Source organism: Ceratotherium simum, chromosome 35 (genome assembly GCF_057802395.1).
Source record: "Ceratotherium simum simum isolate JZ-2026a chromosome 35, ASM5780239v1, whole genome shotgun sequence".
Taxonomy (NCBI): Eukaryota; Metazoa; Chordata; class Mammalia; order Perissodactyla; family Rhinocerotidae; genus Ceratotherium; species Ceratotherium simum.
Window position 1 is genome coordinate 15481222 of NC_141934.1, and position 14702 is coordinate 15495923.

Below are 14702 nucleotides of genomic sequence, written 5' to 3' on the forward strand. Positions count from 1 at the left end.
TGTAGAGAAATTGGAACCCCTGTGCATTGCTGGTGGGAATGTGAAATGGTGCAGCTACTGTGGAAAACGGTTTGGTAGTTTCTCAAAAAGCTAAATGTTGAATTACCATGTGACCCAGCAATGCCACCCCTAGGTATACACCCAAAGAAACTGAAAGCAGGGACTCAAACAGATACTTGTAAGCCCATGTTCATAGCCGCATTAGTCACAATAGCCAAAAGGTGGAAACAATTCAAGTATCCATCAACAAAAGAATGGATAAACAAAATGTACTCTAGCCATACAATGGAATATTACTCAGCCATGAAAAGGAATGAAGCACTGACACCTGCTACAACATGGCTGAACCTCGAAGACGTTATGGTAAATGAAAGAAGCCAGACACAAAAGGACAAATATTGTATGATTCCATCTGTGGGAGTTACCTGGAATAGGCAAATTGATAGAGACAGAATGTAGATTAGAGGTTACCAGGGGTGGGCGAGGAGGGAATGAGGAGTTATTCCTTAATGGTTACAGAGTTTCTGTTTGGGGTAATGAAAAAGTTTTGGAAATACATAGTGGTGATGGTTGCAGAACATTGTGAATATAATTAATGCCACTGAACGGTACACTTAAAATGGTAAATTTTGTTATGCATACTCTACCACAATTAAAAAAAAAAAAAAGAAAGCTTAGCATTAGACCCCTTGCTCTGGTTTGCCTTTAACGCAAAGGGAATCCTAAGAGAGCGAGGGGGGACACCAGCTCAGGTTGGGGTGGGTATAGCCAAATGGTTAGATGTGTGGGTTCCAAGACCCAGCTCCTCCCCTTCCTAGCTGAGGGACATTGAACAGGTTCCCCAACATCTCTGAGCCTCAATTTTCATATCTGGCAAATGATAAGGAAGCCAGATATAAAGGGCCACATATGGTAAGATTCCATTTATATGAAATATGCAGAAGAGGTAAATCCATAGAGATAGAAAACACATTGCAAGGGGCTTGGGGGGGGGTCAATGGGGAGTAATCGCTTAATGGTAAAGAGGTTTCCTCTGGGTGATGAAAATATTTGGAACTAGAGGTGCTGGTGGCCCAACATTGTGAATGTATTAAATGCCACTGAACTGTTCACTTTATCATGGTTAATTTTATGTTACAGGAATTTCACCTCGATAAACTTAAAAAGAGAGCGCTAGCAGTAACTTGGGGGTTAAGAATTAAGTGGGAGGGTGAGCACAGAGGCCTCAACACCAGGCAAGGCACACAGTAAGAGCTTGGTAAATAGTAGCTGCTATTAATACCGGGCTGCCCCAGGTGCCTGGCAATGCGTGATTGGAGCTCAGCAGTGGCCGCCCCCTCCCGAGTGGGACCAACAGCTTGTGGTTCACACGTTCGCTCAACAAATATTCCCTTAGCATCTACTGTGTGTAAGACACCGTGTTAGGCACTTACAGGCTGACCAACTTGTCCTGCTCTGCTGGGGACATTCCTGGTTTGAAAACAGGAAGCTCTGAGTCCCAAGAACCCTTCAGTCCCTGGAAAACCAGGACAATTGGTCCCCCTAAAACATTGATTTAGTTTGGGTGTGGGTGTGGGGTCAAGTTCAAGTGAGATCTGACAGAAGAGTAAGAATGAACCTGGCAATTTGAGGAGGAGGGCATACCAGGAGGAGAGACCAGCATGCAAAAGGCTTGACATGGAAGAAGCACGAGGTCTTTAATCAAGGAGCTGAAAGAAGGCCTGTAGTGGCTGGAGTAGAGGGTATCTCACCCCACTCCAGGTGGAGAGCTAGTAGCAGCAGATCAGACCGGGCCTCTAGGCTGGTTTTATTTCTTACATAAGAGCCACTGGGAAGACGTGAAGTGGAGTGGGAGACTGATGACACAATCAGGTTTGCATTTGAAGAGGTCTTCAGGCTACACAATGGGGAACAGATTTGAGGGAGGCCATTTCAGAGCGGAGCAGGGAGACACTGAGGAGGCTGCTGCAATCATCTGGGCGGGAGATGCTGAGGCATGGACCAGGGTGTTGGAGGTTGAAAGAAGGGTGTGGCTTGAGAGCTGGACTTGGGATGGGACTAGATGGAGAAGGGGGCGAGGAGAGGGAATGTTTGGGACAGTTCCTAGGTTTCCAAAGACCTGGGCTTTGAAGAAGGTCAGCTTCCTGGGTGGCTGTGCTCAGCCTGGGAAATAATCTCAGCTGACCTCAGATGCAACTGGAGACACGGTGTGATAAGAGGAGGAATGGGAATCAGCACCTTAGGGTGACCTTGGCTAAGTTAAACCCACCCCAATGTTATCTAAGGCCTTCTGGGAACCTCCCAAAAGACACATACGGGGCTCAATGCTTTATCACATTAATCCTCCCAGCACTCTCCTCCTACATATGGGGAAACAGAAGCTCAGAGATGTGACGTATCTCACTCCAAGTCACACAGCTTTTAAGTGGCAAGGTGGGACTTCAAAACTAGGTCCTCTGATCCCATAGTGGCTTTGCTTTTATTTTTCTTCTTTCATACAATACTTGATTCACACATAAGAGTACATATAGCTTATTTGGATATGATTTGGAAAAACTCACTGTAAAAAGACATTTTGAGACAATTGAAGGTCTCCGAAAGTGGTCTGGGTATTAGATAATACTAAGAAAGTATTGTTATTTTTGTTAAGTGTGATCATGGCATTGTAGTTAATGTTTACAAAAATTTCTGCTGTAAGCTTTTCTCAGATCAGGAACAAAGCAAGGATGCCTGCTTTGGCCACTTCTATTCAACATAGTATTGGAAGTCCTAGCCACAGCAATTAGGCAAGAAAAAGAAATAAAAGGCATCTAAATTGGAACAGAAGAAGTAAAATTATCTCTGTTCCCAGATGACATATTCTTATGTAGAAAACCCTAAATATTCCACAAAAACTGTTAGAACTAATAAAAGAATTCAGCAAAGTTGCAGGATACAAAAATCAACACACAAAAATCAATTGTGTTTCTATACATTAATATGAACAATCAGAAAAGGAAATTAAGAAAACAGTCCCATTTACAATAGCATCAAAAATAATAAAATATTTACCAATAAATCTAACCAAGGAGGTAAAAGACTTGTACTTTGAAAACTACAAAACATCACTGAAAGAAATTGAAGAAGACATAAATAAATGGAAAGACATCTCATGTTCATGGATTGGAAGACTTAATATTGTTAAGACGTCCATACTACCCAAAGTGATCTGCAGATTCAATGCAATACCTATCAAAATCCCAATGGCATTTTTAGCAGAAATAGAAAAATTCATCCTAAAATTCATATGGAATTTCAAGGGACTCGAACAGTCTAAACAATTTTGAAAAAGTTGGAGGATGCACACTTCCTGATTTCAAAACATATTACAAAAGCTACAGTAATCAAAACAGTGAGGTATTGGCATAGAGACAGACATAGGCCAATGAAACAGAACAGACAGTCCAGAAATAAACCCCCACTTGTATGGGCAAATGATCGTTGACAAAGGTGCCAAGGTCACTCAATGTGGAGAGGACAGTCTCTTCAACAAATAGCATTGGGAAAACTGGATATCCACATTCAAAAGAAGAAAGTTGGACCCTTATCTCACACCATCTACGAATATTAGCTCAAAATGGATTAAAGACATAAATGTAAGACCGGAAACTATAAAACTCCTAGAGGAAAATATAGGGGAAAACCTTCACGGTATTGGAGTTGGCAATGATTTCTTGGTATGACACCAAAAGCACAGGTAAAAAAGCAAAAATAGACAAATAGGACTACATCAAACTTAACTTTTGTGCATCAAAGGACACAACAAAGTGAAAGGCAACCTATGAAATGGGAGAAAGTATTTGCAAGCCATCTACCTGATAAGAGGTTAATATGCAGAACATATAAAGAACTCCTTCTCTGGATGGATGGGGGAGGTAGGGAATGGATGCTGGTACAGTTAGGAGACTGTGATGCAAATCCACATGCTGAGGATGGTGGATTTGGGTATGGAAAAAGGTTTAGATACTTTGGTATGCTGCCTCAATTTGTTCATCTGTAATAACACTTAATTGTCAGCTAACCTGTGTAAAGCTCTTAGTATCTTTCCTGGCACAGCACTCAAGGGATATTAGCTGTTGCTGCTGCTGTTGCTGTTATTATTATTAGCTATTATTATTATTATTGAAGAAAGCCCTGGACTGAGAGACAGGTATACACAGGTTCAAATCCTATCTCCACCACTTTCTAGCTGTGTGACTTTGAGCAAGTTACTTAAGCTCTCTGACCCTGTTTCATCACCTGTAAAAAGGGGAAAATGATGACAATAATAACTAAATCAGAAGATTGTTGTTAGGCTGAAAAACAATATATGTAAAGCCCTTAGCACAGTGCCAAGCGTATAGAAGCACTCAGCAAATGGTAGCTGGTAGCTGCTTTTCTGCATTTCTTGGAAGCAGGAGCCTTGTCCTTCAGGACTGGCTGGTGTGACCTTGCTGGAGTGTGGGTATGCTGTCACCTGAAGGAGACAAGAAGCTATCCTTAGCTGTTCTTTCCACTGGAGAGTGTGTTTTTCCCAGGCTGGGAGAAGCTATGTTGTACACACCTGTGCATGGAGCTGGGGAGCTGAAGGTCATGGTACAAAGAGTGTAGGGGCTTCACAGCCTCCGCAGTGACCTGCTGGGTCCATTCCTCTGCCACTTGTGTGTCCTGTGCAGAGGTTTGGACTGTCACATGTAGCACATCTCTTTCCAAGGGGAGGAAGGTTCTAGAAGCAGCCTGACCCCTCCCCCACCAGGTGCTTTGGCTAAGCCCAGGCACGAGTGGCACGTGGGAATTTGTCCAGCCTGTCCTTGTGGAAGGCCTCCAGCTGGCTAGGGGAGGGAGAAAGGAGGGAGGTAGGCAGGACTCAACCTCCTCCTGGCCTCAAGGGGCTTTAGGAGCTCCCACCCACTACTACAGTTCCCTGTCATGAGGTGCTATGGTGGTATCATAAGCACCAGATCTGACCCACATCTTGGTCTTGCTGTGTGACATTGGGGCAGTCCCTTAACCTCTCTGAGCCTCAATGATCTTCTCTGTAAAATGGAGTTTGTAACTGGTCCTACCTCAGAGGTTTGTGCCAGGTTCTCAGCATGATGGAATAGAGTTAGCGCTCGGTAAATGGTAGTTAATACTATTAGCCTTAGTGGATTTTGTAGCACCATCTACTCCTCCTTCCTCAGACCTTCCCAACAGGAGCAGCGCCTGTTCCTCTGTTTCGTTCTGACCCCAAAGAACCCACATAAGACGGACTTAGCATTTTGCTAGCCAAGCCTTCCCTTTCCTTGGGCAGCCTTCACTCATTTGGGGGGCTGAGGAGGCAGAACCACCTCCTTAGCTGAGGGACTTCTCCTGGAGCTCCTGGACTTGAGAAGAAGCAGGGAAGCCCTTCCAGATGGATTTCTTCTTTGTTGGCCCTGGTGCTTGCTCAAGGGAAGAGAACAGAGAGCTAGAATCCTGGAGTGCATGAGCAGAGGCCATGGGGTTAGAATTAGGCCAGTTGATGCTGTGCTGACTCACATACCACATAACCTCGCCCCAGATGGAGCTAGGAAATGGTTTAGGGGGAGGGGCAGGTGTGGGTCCAAGTCTGGACACAACCCTTCCCAGCTCTACCCCAGGCTGAGAGCCTCGGTGTCCTCACCTGGAAACCGGCCCAGATGCCTCCCAGGACAAGAGATAATTAAACAGAACATGGCCATGTGATGAAAAGGGCACTTTACCTCTGTGATCTTCCTCCCGCAAACCCATAACCAACCCCCAATCTAATCCTAAAAAAAGAAACATCAGATTCCAGTAAATGGGCATCCTACAATCTACCTGACCAGTATTCCTCAAAACCGTCAAGGTCATCAACGATAAGAGAGTCTGAGCAACTACCACAGCCACGAGGGGCCTCAGGAGACATGAGGACATTATATAATGAGCTGTCTTTGAGTGGATCCTGGAACAGAAAAAGGACATTTGGTAAAAACTAAGGAAATTTGAATAAACTATGGGCTTGAATTTATTAATATTATTTTCGATACTAATAATATATCAATATTGGTTCAGAAATTGTAACAAATGTACCATACTACAATAGACAAAACTATGGGAGAGAACAGGGGCGTATGTAGGAACTCTCTGCTCAAGAAAAATAAGTAAATGAATAGATAAATAAATTAAATTAAATTAAAACAACAGGGCCTTCCTAACTCACAGGGTTGTTGCAGAGATCACATAAGAATTCAATGGGATGGGGCCAGCCCAGTGGCACAAGAGGTTAAGTGAGTGCACTCCGCTTCGGCGGCCCCGGGTTCGCAGGTTCGGATCCAGGGCGCGCACCGACGCACCGCTTGTTAAGCCATGCTGTGGGGGCGTCCCACATAAAGTAGAGGAAGATGGGCACGGATGTTAGCTCAGGGCCAATCTTCCTCAAGAAAAAAGCGGAGGGTTGGCATCAGATGTTAACTCAGGGCTAGTCCTCCTCACAAAAAAAAAGAATTCAATGGGAGAGCACCGAGTAAACTAATTATAAAATATTACATATTATGTGAAATATCCAGAATCGATAAATCTATAGAGACAGAAAGCAGATTAGTGGTTGCCAGAGGCTGGGGGAGAGTGACTGCTAATGGGTACAGGGTTTCCTTTGAGGCAGATGAAAATGTTCTGGAACTAGATAGAGATGGTGGTTGCACAACCCTGGGAATGTACTAAAGGCCACTGAATTGTTCACTTTAAAAATAAAATGGTTAATTTTATGCTATGTGAATTTCACCTAAAAAATGTTATATAGACATTTGATACAACAGTTCTAAAACTGTTTTTTTATTCTATAAGTCAGATGCAAGACTTTAGAACTCCAAAGCCCAGGGTTTTCTTAGAAACCCACAGTGGGGAATGGGGGAGCGCTGGTATTAGTATAGTGGGAAAAAATAAAACGGGTGCCTTAGGATCAGACATACCTAAGTTTGAGCCTCTGTTCTGCCATTTACTAGCTGTGTGACCTCGGGCAAGCTACTTCACCTCTCTGAAACTGTTTCCTTGTCTGCCAAGTGCATGATTGATGGGACCAGTCAATGAGACCCACAACTCAGACCCAGGCACATGAGAAGAAATAGAGGCAATATTCATTTCCTTCCCATTCTCCTTCTCCCAATATTAAATGGAGTTGATGGCTTTGCCACCCCACTTCCCCCACAACCATGAAGCTGGGCTGGGTGCAGAGCGGTGGGTGTGAGGGTCAAGATTCCAAGATGTGCTACTCCAGAAATAATCCCTTTCGTTAACAAGTGCCAATGACACATACATGCACTACTTCCAGCGACCCCTTGCTGGCAGGACTTGCCCTTAGGTCAGGGTTATTCCTGCAACATACAAACTCAAGGCCAACCCGGAGTCAGCCCAGGAGCAAAGCAAACACTACAGCCTTATCTTGGGGCCGTGGAGCAGTTATAAGGAGGGAGGCCGGAGGTGGCTTGAATCCCTTCACTCACCAACTTGACACCGAGATGAAGCTCCTCGTGCTGGCTGTTCTGCTTACAGGTAGGCGGGTCTCCCCACCTCCACCCACTTCGCGCTGTCTCACTCCTCTGGAATGGGGGCCACAGGTCACAGGCCTGGAGTCTTTATTCAGGGCTCCCTGTCGGCCTTAAGAGCTCCTATATTGTTCCCTCAAATGCCCCACAGCTGGCACCTTTTCAACCTTCAGGTCTGAATTCAGATGGCCCCTCTCAGAAAGGCCTGCCCCTCCAGCTACGAGAGCCCCCTCTCCTTTCTTTCTACCATACCGCCTTGCTTACAGGGTCTTCCCAGCACCTACCTTTGCCTGCAATTTGTATCTCTTTGATTCATTTCCTTTTGTATCCCCCACCCACACTGAAGCATACACTCCGTGAGAGCAGGGGTATGCTGTTTGTACAGTTTATTGAATGAATTAAAGGAATCAGATACATTGGAATTCAAATCCCACCTCATTCATCCGTGGTTCATTCATTCATTCAACATTGATGGTATCAGAGCCTTTAAGGGTCAGGCTTGGAGTTGAGACTGGGGACTCAGAGATGAAAGAGCCATGCTCCCTGTCCAAGGAATACACATGCACACACACACATGCACACACCCACACAAGCAGTAGATTTGTGCAGCTCTGGCCTCTGCAAAGAGCAGACCTGGCTGGATCGGAGAGAGAGAAACAGAGGGAAGCAGGAGAGGGGTCTGGAGACGGGCCAAGGTAGCCAGGCCACTCCTGTCTGAGCAAGCTCCAGGCCTCTGATCCTGGATGCAGCCTCTGTTGGCCACGGCGGAGGCCACTCAGAGGGGACAGCAACGAGCTGCCGCCCCTTCCTTCACCCTGGAGCAGCTCCAGTGTGCACAGCAGATGAAGGAAAGAAAGGGCAAGTCATGCGGCAAAGAGACAACGCTGGCAGCTGATTGAACAGGACCCCAAATCATTAGTGCCATCATCTCTTTAGGGCTCCAATCTCACAGGGTAGGGCTCTGCAAACAGGATGAAGGGGTCCTGCTTCTCTGAGTCTGCCGTGCTGAACCTTGTCTTCAGTTTGGGCAAACACTCAGCTAGAGGCAGACTTTTTTCACTTATTCAATAAATATATATTGAGTACCCTCTATGTGCCAGGCCATTTCTTTAATCCATTTATTGATTGTTCCATTCATTTAACTCATCATTTATTTACTGAGTGCCTACTATATGTCAGGCACAATGTTAGGCCCTGGGGAATAAAAGCCGTGAAGCCTGTCCTTGAGGAGGTTCTGGTCCTGTGAGAGCGAGGCATTAAATACACAGATGGATACACATTGTCAGAGGTCCTATGAAGAAAAGAACGTGAAGAGAAGGGATAGCAGAGGAGCCACTTAGCTTGGATGCTCAGGAAGGGCCTTTTTGAGGAGGTAGCATTTCAACCAAGATTTTCCAGCCTTTTGAAAAGTGAGATGACAAGTATGCCAGGGAGAGGGAACAGCAGCTGCGTGGGCCTTGAGACAGAAAAGCGGTTGTTGTATTGAAGATGGGAGGCCACACAGGCCTCCTCACTATTCCTTACACTCCTGCCCCATCTCAACCCGGCCATCCGCCTCCCGCCATTTTAGATTCCCCTTACTCTGTTCTAATTTTCCACTCCAACATAATATCTGATTTCCTTATTTATTACATTTATTTCTTATTGTTTTCTCCCCCACTAGGATGGAAGCTCAATGAGGTTATAGATTTTTTATTTGTTCACTGATAAAGAATGATAGTTATTGATAACTGATAAAAACTGATTGTTTTAAACTGTCCCCATTGAAAACATATGTTTACACAAAAACTAGTACAGAAAGGTTCATAGCAGCATTATTCACAATAGACAAAAAGTAGAAACAATGCAAATGTCCATCGAGTGGTGAATGGATAAACAAAATGTGGTCTATCCATACAGTGGAATATTATTCGGCCCTAAATAGGAATAAAGCACTGACACATTTTATAACATGGATGAACCCCAAAAACATTATATTAAGTGAAAGAAGCCAGTCACAAAATGCCACACATTGTATGAGTCCACTTATATGAAGTGTTCAGAACAGGCAAATCCACAGAGACAGAAAGTGGGGAGAAAGGCGGTTGCCAGATGGGTGGGGAGAAAGGCAAGCAACCAGAAAGGGTGTTCTTTTGGGGGTGATGAAACTGTTCTGGAATTAGTGGTGATGGTTGCACAACCCTGTGAATATACTAAAAACCACTGAATTAGCGGCCAGCCCCAAGGCATAGCAGTTAAGTTCCAGTGTTCCACTTCAGTGGCCTGGGGGGTTTGCAGGTTTGGATCCTGGGCCAGGACCTACTCACCACTCATCAACCCATGCTGAGGTGGGGTCCCACATAGAAGAACTAGAAGGACCTACAACTAGGATATACAACTATGTACTGGGGCTTTGGGGAGAAAAGAGAAAAAGAGGAAGATTGGAAACAGATATTAGCTCAAGGCCAATCTTCCTCAAAAAAAAAACCCCACTGAATTATACCCTTTAAGTGGTTTAAAAGGTGAATTTTATGTTATGCAAATTTTATCTCAATAAAAAATTATTTTTAAAAAGTTTTCATTAAAAAAAATCCCTACTCACTTGGCCAGGTTCCTTTGTCCAGCTCTCTTCCGAGGAGGCGGCTGGCAGGGATCAGGCGGGCAGCGTGGGGCCTGAGCGAGCAGGCAGGCAGTGAGGCCCCCGGGGATGGATTGAACTCAGGCTGCGTCTTCTTGCAGTGGGCGCTGGTAAGAGCGGCATCAGCCCGCGGGCAGTGTGGCAGTTCCGCAAAATGATCCAGTGCACGATCCCCGGTAGTCACCCCTTGTTGGAATACAACAACTACGGCTGCTACTGTGGCCTGGGCGGATCTGGCACTCCTGTGGATGAACTGGACACGTGAGTAACTGATTGATCTGCTGGGAGAGTGGAGCGTCCGTGCGGTGAGGGGAGAGCACAAACCAAAGATGTCACGAGGAGGCACAGAAAGGGGATTTGCATATTTGCTAAGGATAACATATTTTCACCTCGTCATATTAACAAATACGTTCCAAAAGGACCCTCAATCTAGTGCTGTTAGGGATGGAAGGGGAGGGTCGGAGATGTAAAGTAGTGGGTGCTGCTGCCCTCTCGTGGCAAGACATTGAAACACAAAACGTCACAGCAACGATCCAGGTGTTAACCTCCAGCTGTGGTTAAAACGATCATTGCATCTTCAGAATATATGATTGTACTGTATTTCTGCAACCATTATTAAACCGCTTCAATAAAAATGATAAAAAGTACTTAAGTTTATTCAAGCCACAGGACCCATATCTCCCGGAGTATGTCAGCTAAAACCTCCCCACCTGATCCTGAGAGGGCAGGTGCAGGCTGGCCTGCTGCCCAGCACCTGCTCCTGCCTCATCTCTGTCCCTCCCCCTCTCCAGGTGCTGCCAGACACACGACGAGTGCTACGGTCAAGCCAAGAAACTGGACAGCTGTAGATTCCTGGTGGACAACCCCTACACTGAAAATTACTCATACTCGTGCTCTGGCTCTGAGATCACCTGTAGCAGTAGGTTTACCCCCTTGTTGGCTCTTAGGTCCTCAGCAGGCATGGGGGGAAATAACAGTAATGATAGCTACCACTTATTGATCATTTTCTTGGTGCTAGGAAGTGTACTATTATTTTCCCCATTTTACAGATGAGGAGACTGAGGCTCAGACGGCTCAGCCGTTTACCCAAGGGCACACTGCTTGTAAATGGTGGTGTTTGGTTTTTGAACACAGGTCTATATGACTCCAAAGCTTCTGCTCTTAACTGCCATGCTATACTGATTTGTTATTTAATAGAAAGAGCTTAGCATTCATTAGGCTTTTATTACATGCCAGGTACTAGGCTAGGGGTGCATATGAGATAAGTTTTATTAACCCCATTTTACAAGTTAGGAAGCTGAGGCTCAAAAATAGTCATGTGCCGCAAAATTATACAGCTTATAAGTGGTAGGGTCTGCATTTGAACTCAATTGCTTCTGATTTCAAAGCTCTGGTCTTAATCGCTAGGATAGGCATTGCTCTTGGTGAAATGTATTCCTCCATGAAGGCAGTTCTGAGGAGCAGACAATTCAGAGAGGTGAGGGGTATTGTCACGCCAGGCGAAGATTCTGGATTTTCATCATCTTTGTACTCAGACAGGTCTCACTTTTTAAAACTGTACAAACAACATTGGAATAGCCATAATTCAAATCCAAAAGTGCCAAGAAAAGAATTACCCAGAATCCCACCATCCTAAGAAATAAACAGTTTCATGCCCTTATCCTTGGAATAAGGTTCATATCATTTTAATCATGGCTAGGCATGCACCCGCCTCAAGTCCTTTGCTCCTTCAGCATGAAACGTTTCCCACCACATGTCTGCCTGGGTCACTCCCTCATTCCAGGTCTTTCTTCAGAAGTCGCTTTCTCAATGAGGTCTTCCCTTACCACATTCTTTTAAATCACATACCCACTCCCTCCATCTCTCCACCATTCTCTATATTCTTTCTCTGCTTTATTTTCTCCACAGAATTTATCAACATCTGATATATTTACGTTATTTCTTTATTTTCTATCTCTCCAATAGAAAGTAGGATTCATAGGAACAGGGGTTGGTGTCTGTTTTCCTCACTGCTGTGTCTCCAGAATCTAGAGCAGTGCCTGGCAGAGAGTATGTGCTCAGGAAGTATTTGATGAATTCAGGGTCTAGAAACAATCTCGCGTTATGCTTTTTCTCACTTATCACCATGTTATGACCATATTTCCACATTGCCTTATAGTCTTCATTGTTACTCCTTTAATTGCTGCATAACATGGCTTAATTTGCTTAGACACACCCCTGGTAACAGTTCAGTTGTGCTCCACTTCAGAAAGTTAAATTTATGGGTAATCATATGATTGACATAGAAGAATTCATTTCTATGGATTCCAGACTCCCTTACAAATCTGATGATAGCTATAGACCCTCTTCCCAGGGGAAACACACACACATATTTTTGCAAATAATTTCTTTTTAATGCACCTGCCCTCCTCCAAACCAGGTCAAGAAAGCTGCATCAGAGGTGTTTATTCATATTAATTAACAATAACTCACTAAATATCTCATTGTGTACACTTTATAATCTAATTGCTAATTTATGCTGTAATGGACGTTCACTAGATGAGGAAAATATTTGTGATCTTTAAAAGAAAGGATCAGAGAGAAACAAAGCTTTAGTAAGATGATTGAAGGTAAGCAGAGATACACAATTAAATTATGGATAATGAAGTTCAAATGCATTTTAAATGTTATCTGTGTTGTTTCTTTTGGTTACAAGGTAAGCAAGGCCAAAGTAATGTAATTTCAAACTCTACAGAAATATATGTCATGGAGAGTGGAAGGCATCTTTAATCCTACTACCCAAAGATAACCAGTTAGATATATATCTCTTCAAAATTTTTAGGCATTTACTAGCTATTTTTTCCTTTAATAAGATTTATTCTTAGTGCCGTCGAGTCAATTCCAACTCCTAGGGACCCTGTGTACAGCAGAGTAGAAGCCTGCCCAGTCTTTTTGCATCATCCTCTCACCTTCTCGTGCTCTATCAGACAATGCTCTGCCGCTATTCATAGGGTTTTCACGGCCAATTTTTTTGGAAGTGGGTGGCCAGATCCTTCTTCCTAGTCTATCTTAGTCTGGAAGCTCTGCTGAAACCTGTCCACCATGGGTGACCCTGCTGATATTTGAAATCCCGGTGGTGTAGCTTTCAACATCACAGCCACATGCAGCTGCCACAGCCTGACAACCAACAGATGGGCCTGGGCCATGGCAGGGAGAGCAAAGAATCTTAACCTCTAGACCACCAGGGCTGGCTTTTAATAAAGTATCTTGGAAATATTTCCACATCTAGACATACTTAATTCTTTCAAATGTCTGTGTAATAGTCTATTGTAATGATGTTCTGTAATTTTTAAAATATGTGCTTTAAAGTAGAGAAATTGGCTTACAACCTAAACTTCGCTAGGTTGAAATGTACAATACTTTGCTGCCTTAAGTATATGTTTTAGTGTTTTCCATATGGTTTATAATTGCTTGCCTAGGTCATCAGCGATCTGTAGCTACATGGGTTTTAAAAGCAGTGAGCTCATTCAGGGGTGTGAAATAGACAAGACTTTCCAAAGGCAGCGATCACCCCTAGGATCACCAGATAAAACATAGGTTGCCCAGTTACATTTGATTTTGAGATAGACAACAATTTTTTAGTCTAGATCCCAAATACTGCATTCATTGTTTATCTGAAATTTTGGCATTTTTATTTGCTGAATCTGTCAACCCTAAATTTGCACCGAAGGAATGGTCATTGGATTATTCTAGTTAATTCTTCCTGCCCCTGGATTGTACAAAGAAAGGCCCACCTTGGCTAAGTCTTCCCTTGCTCTTTTCCAGGCACTAACGACCCCTGTGAGGACTTTATCTGTAACTGCGACCGAACTGCTGCCATCTGCTTTTCGAAGGCCTCATACAGCTCGGAGAACAAGAATCTGGACAGCAAGTACTGTCAGGACTGAGTATCACCTCTGGAAAGAGTCGTCCCTACCTGCCTCATGGCCTTCTCCTTACACTGTGCCCTCCAATAAAGCATCTTGTTGAAAAGCCTCACGTTTGGAGATTGTTTTATTCTCTATCTACTGAACATGACTAAGTCTCTTCCTAGTCCTTTGTGATCATCATTCCTTCCAGCCTTGGAAGTCGAATTAGAGGGATATTTCCAGTAAGTGAGCACCGAGAGACCTAAATATTGATTACCGACCACTGATTATTTACTCTGTGCCAGAACTGTGTGTCTCTAAATTCTCTGGACAGCCCTATAAGGTTTTGACACTATTAGCAAATCCTATTTTTCTAAGCCGAGCTCAATGGGAGAGGTCACTTGCTCAAGGCTATGCATCTAGTAAGTAGCAAAGAAAGGATGTGAACCCAGCGAGTCTGACAACAGAACACACACTCTTAACCACTACTCTGCCCTGCCAGAAGTGGTGCGCTCTTGTTTCAGTGTGAGCCAGATCTTGCCCCCTCTCATTTCGCTGCCTCCATTCCCAACTGTGTTAAACCATTGTTTCTGCAACTCTTTTTCTTTCTAAGCCCTTCAAAGACTTCACCACACCCTACAAGCTGATTTTTACTTT

General features: G+C 44.2%; 1 protein-coding gene across 1 annotated transcript; it reads left to right on the forward strand.

The window, feature by feature from the left end:
- The first annotated feature begins 7480 nt into the window (after positions 1-7480).
- PLA2G1B (phospholipase A2 group IB) lies at positions 7481-14167 on the forward strand. The gene is made up of 4 exons (XM_004429916.3): positions 7481-7548; positions 10260-10419; positions 10950-11077; positions 13963-14167. Exons 1-4 carry the CDS (start codon positions 7515-7517, stop codon positions 14082-14084), a joined length of 444 nt encoding a protein of 147 aa, XP_004429973.1. The 5' UTR covers positions 7481-7514; the 3' UTR covers positions 14085-14167.
- The last annotated feature ends 535 nt before the right edge of the window (positions 14168-14702 follow it).

Coding starts and splice junctions, on each gene's coding strand:
- PLA2G1B (XM_004429916.3), top strand. CDS start 7,515: ATGAAGCTCCTCGTGCTGGCTGTTCTGCTTACAG. Junction 10,420..10,949: donor CCTGTGGATGAACTGGACAC/GTGAGTAACTGA, acceptor CCCCCTCTCCAG/GTGCTGCCAGACACACGACG. Junction 11,078..13,962: donor CTCTGAGATCACCTGTAGCA/GTAGGTTTACCC, acceptor GCTCTTTTCCAG/GCACTAACGACCCCTGTGAG.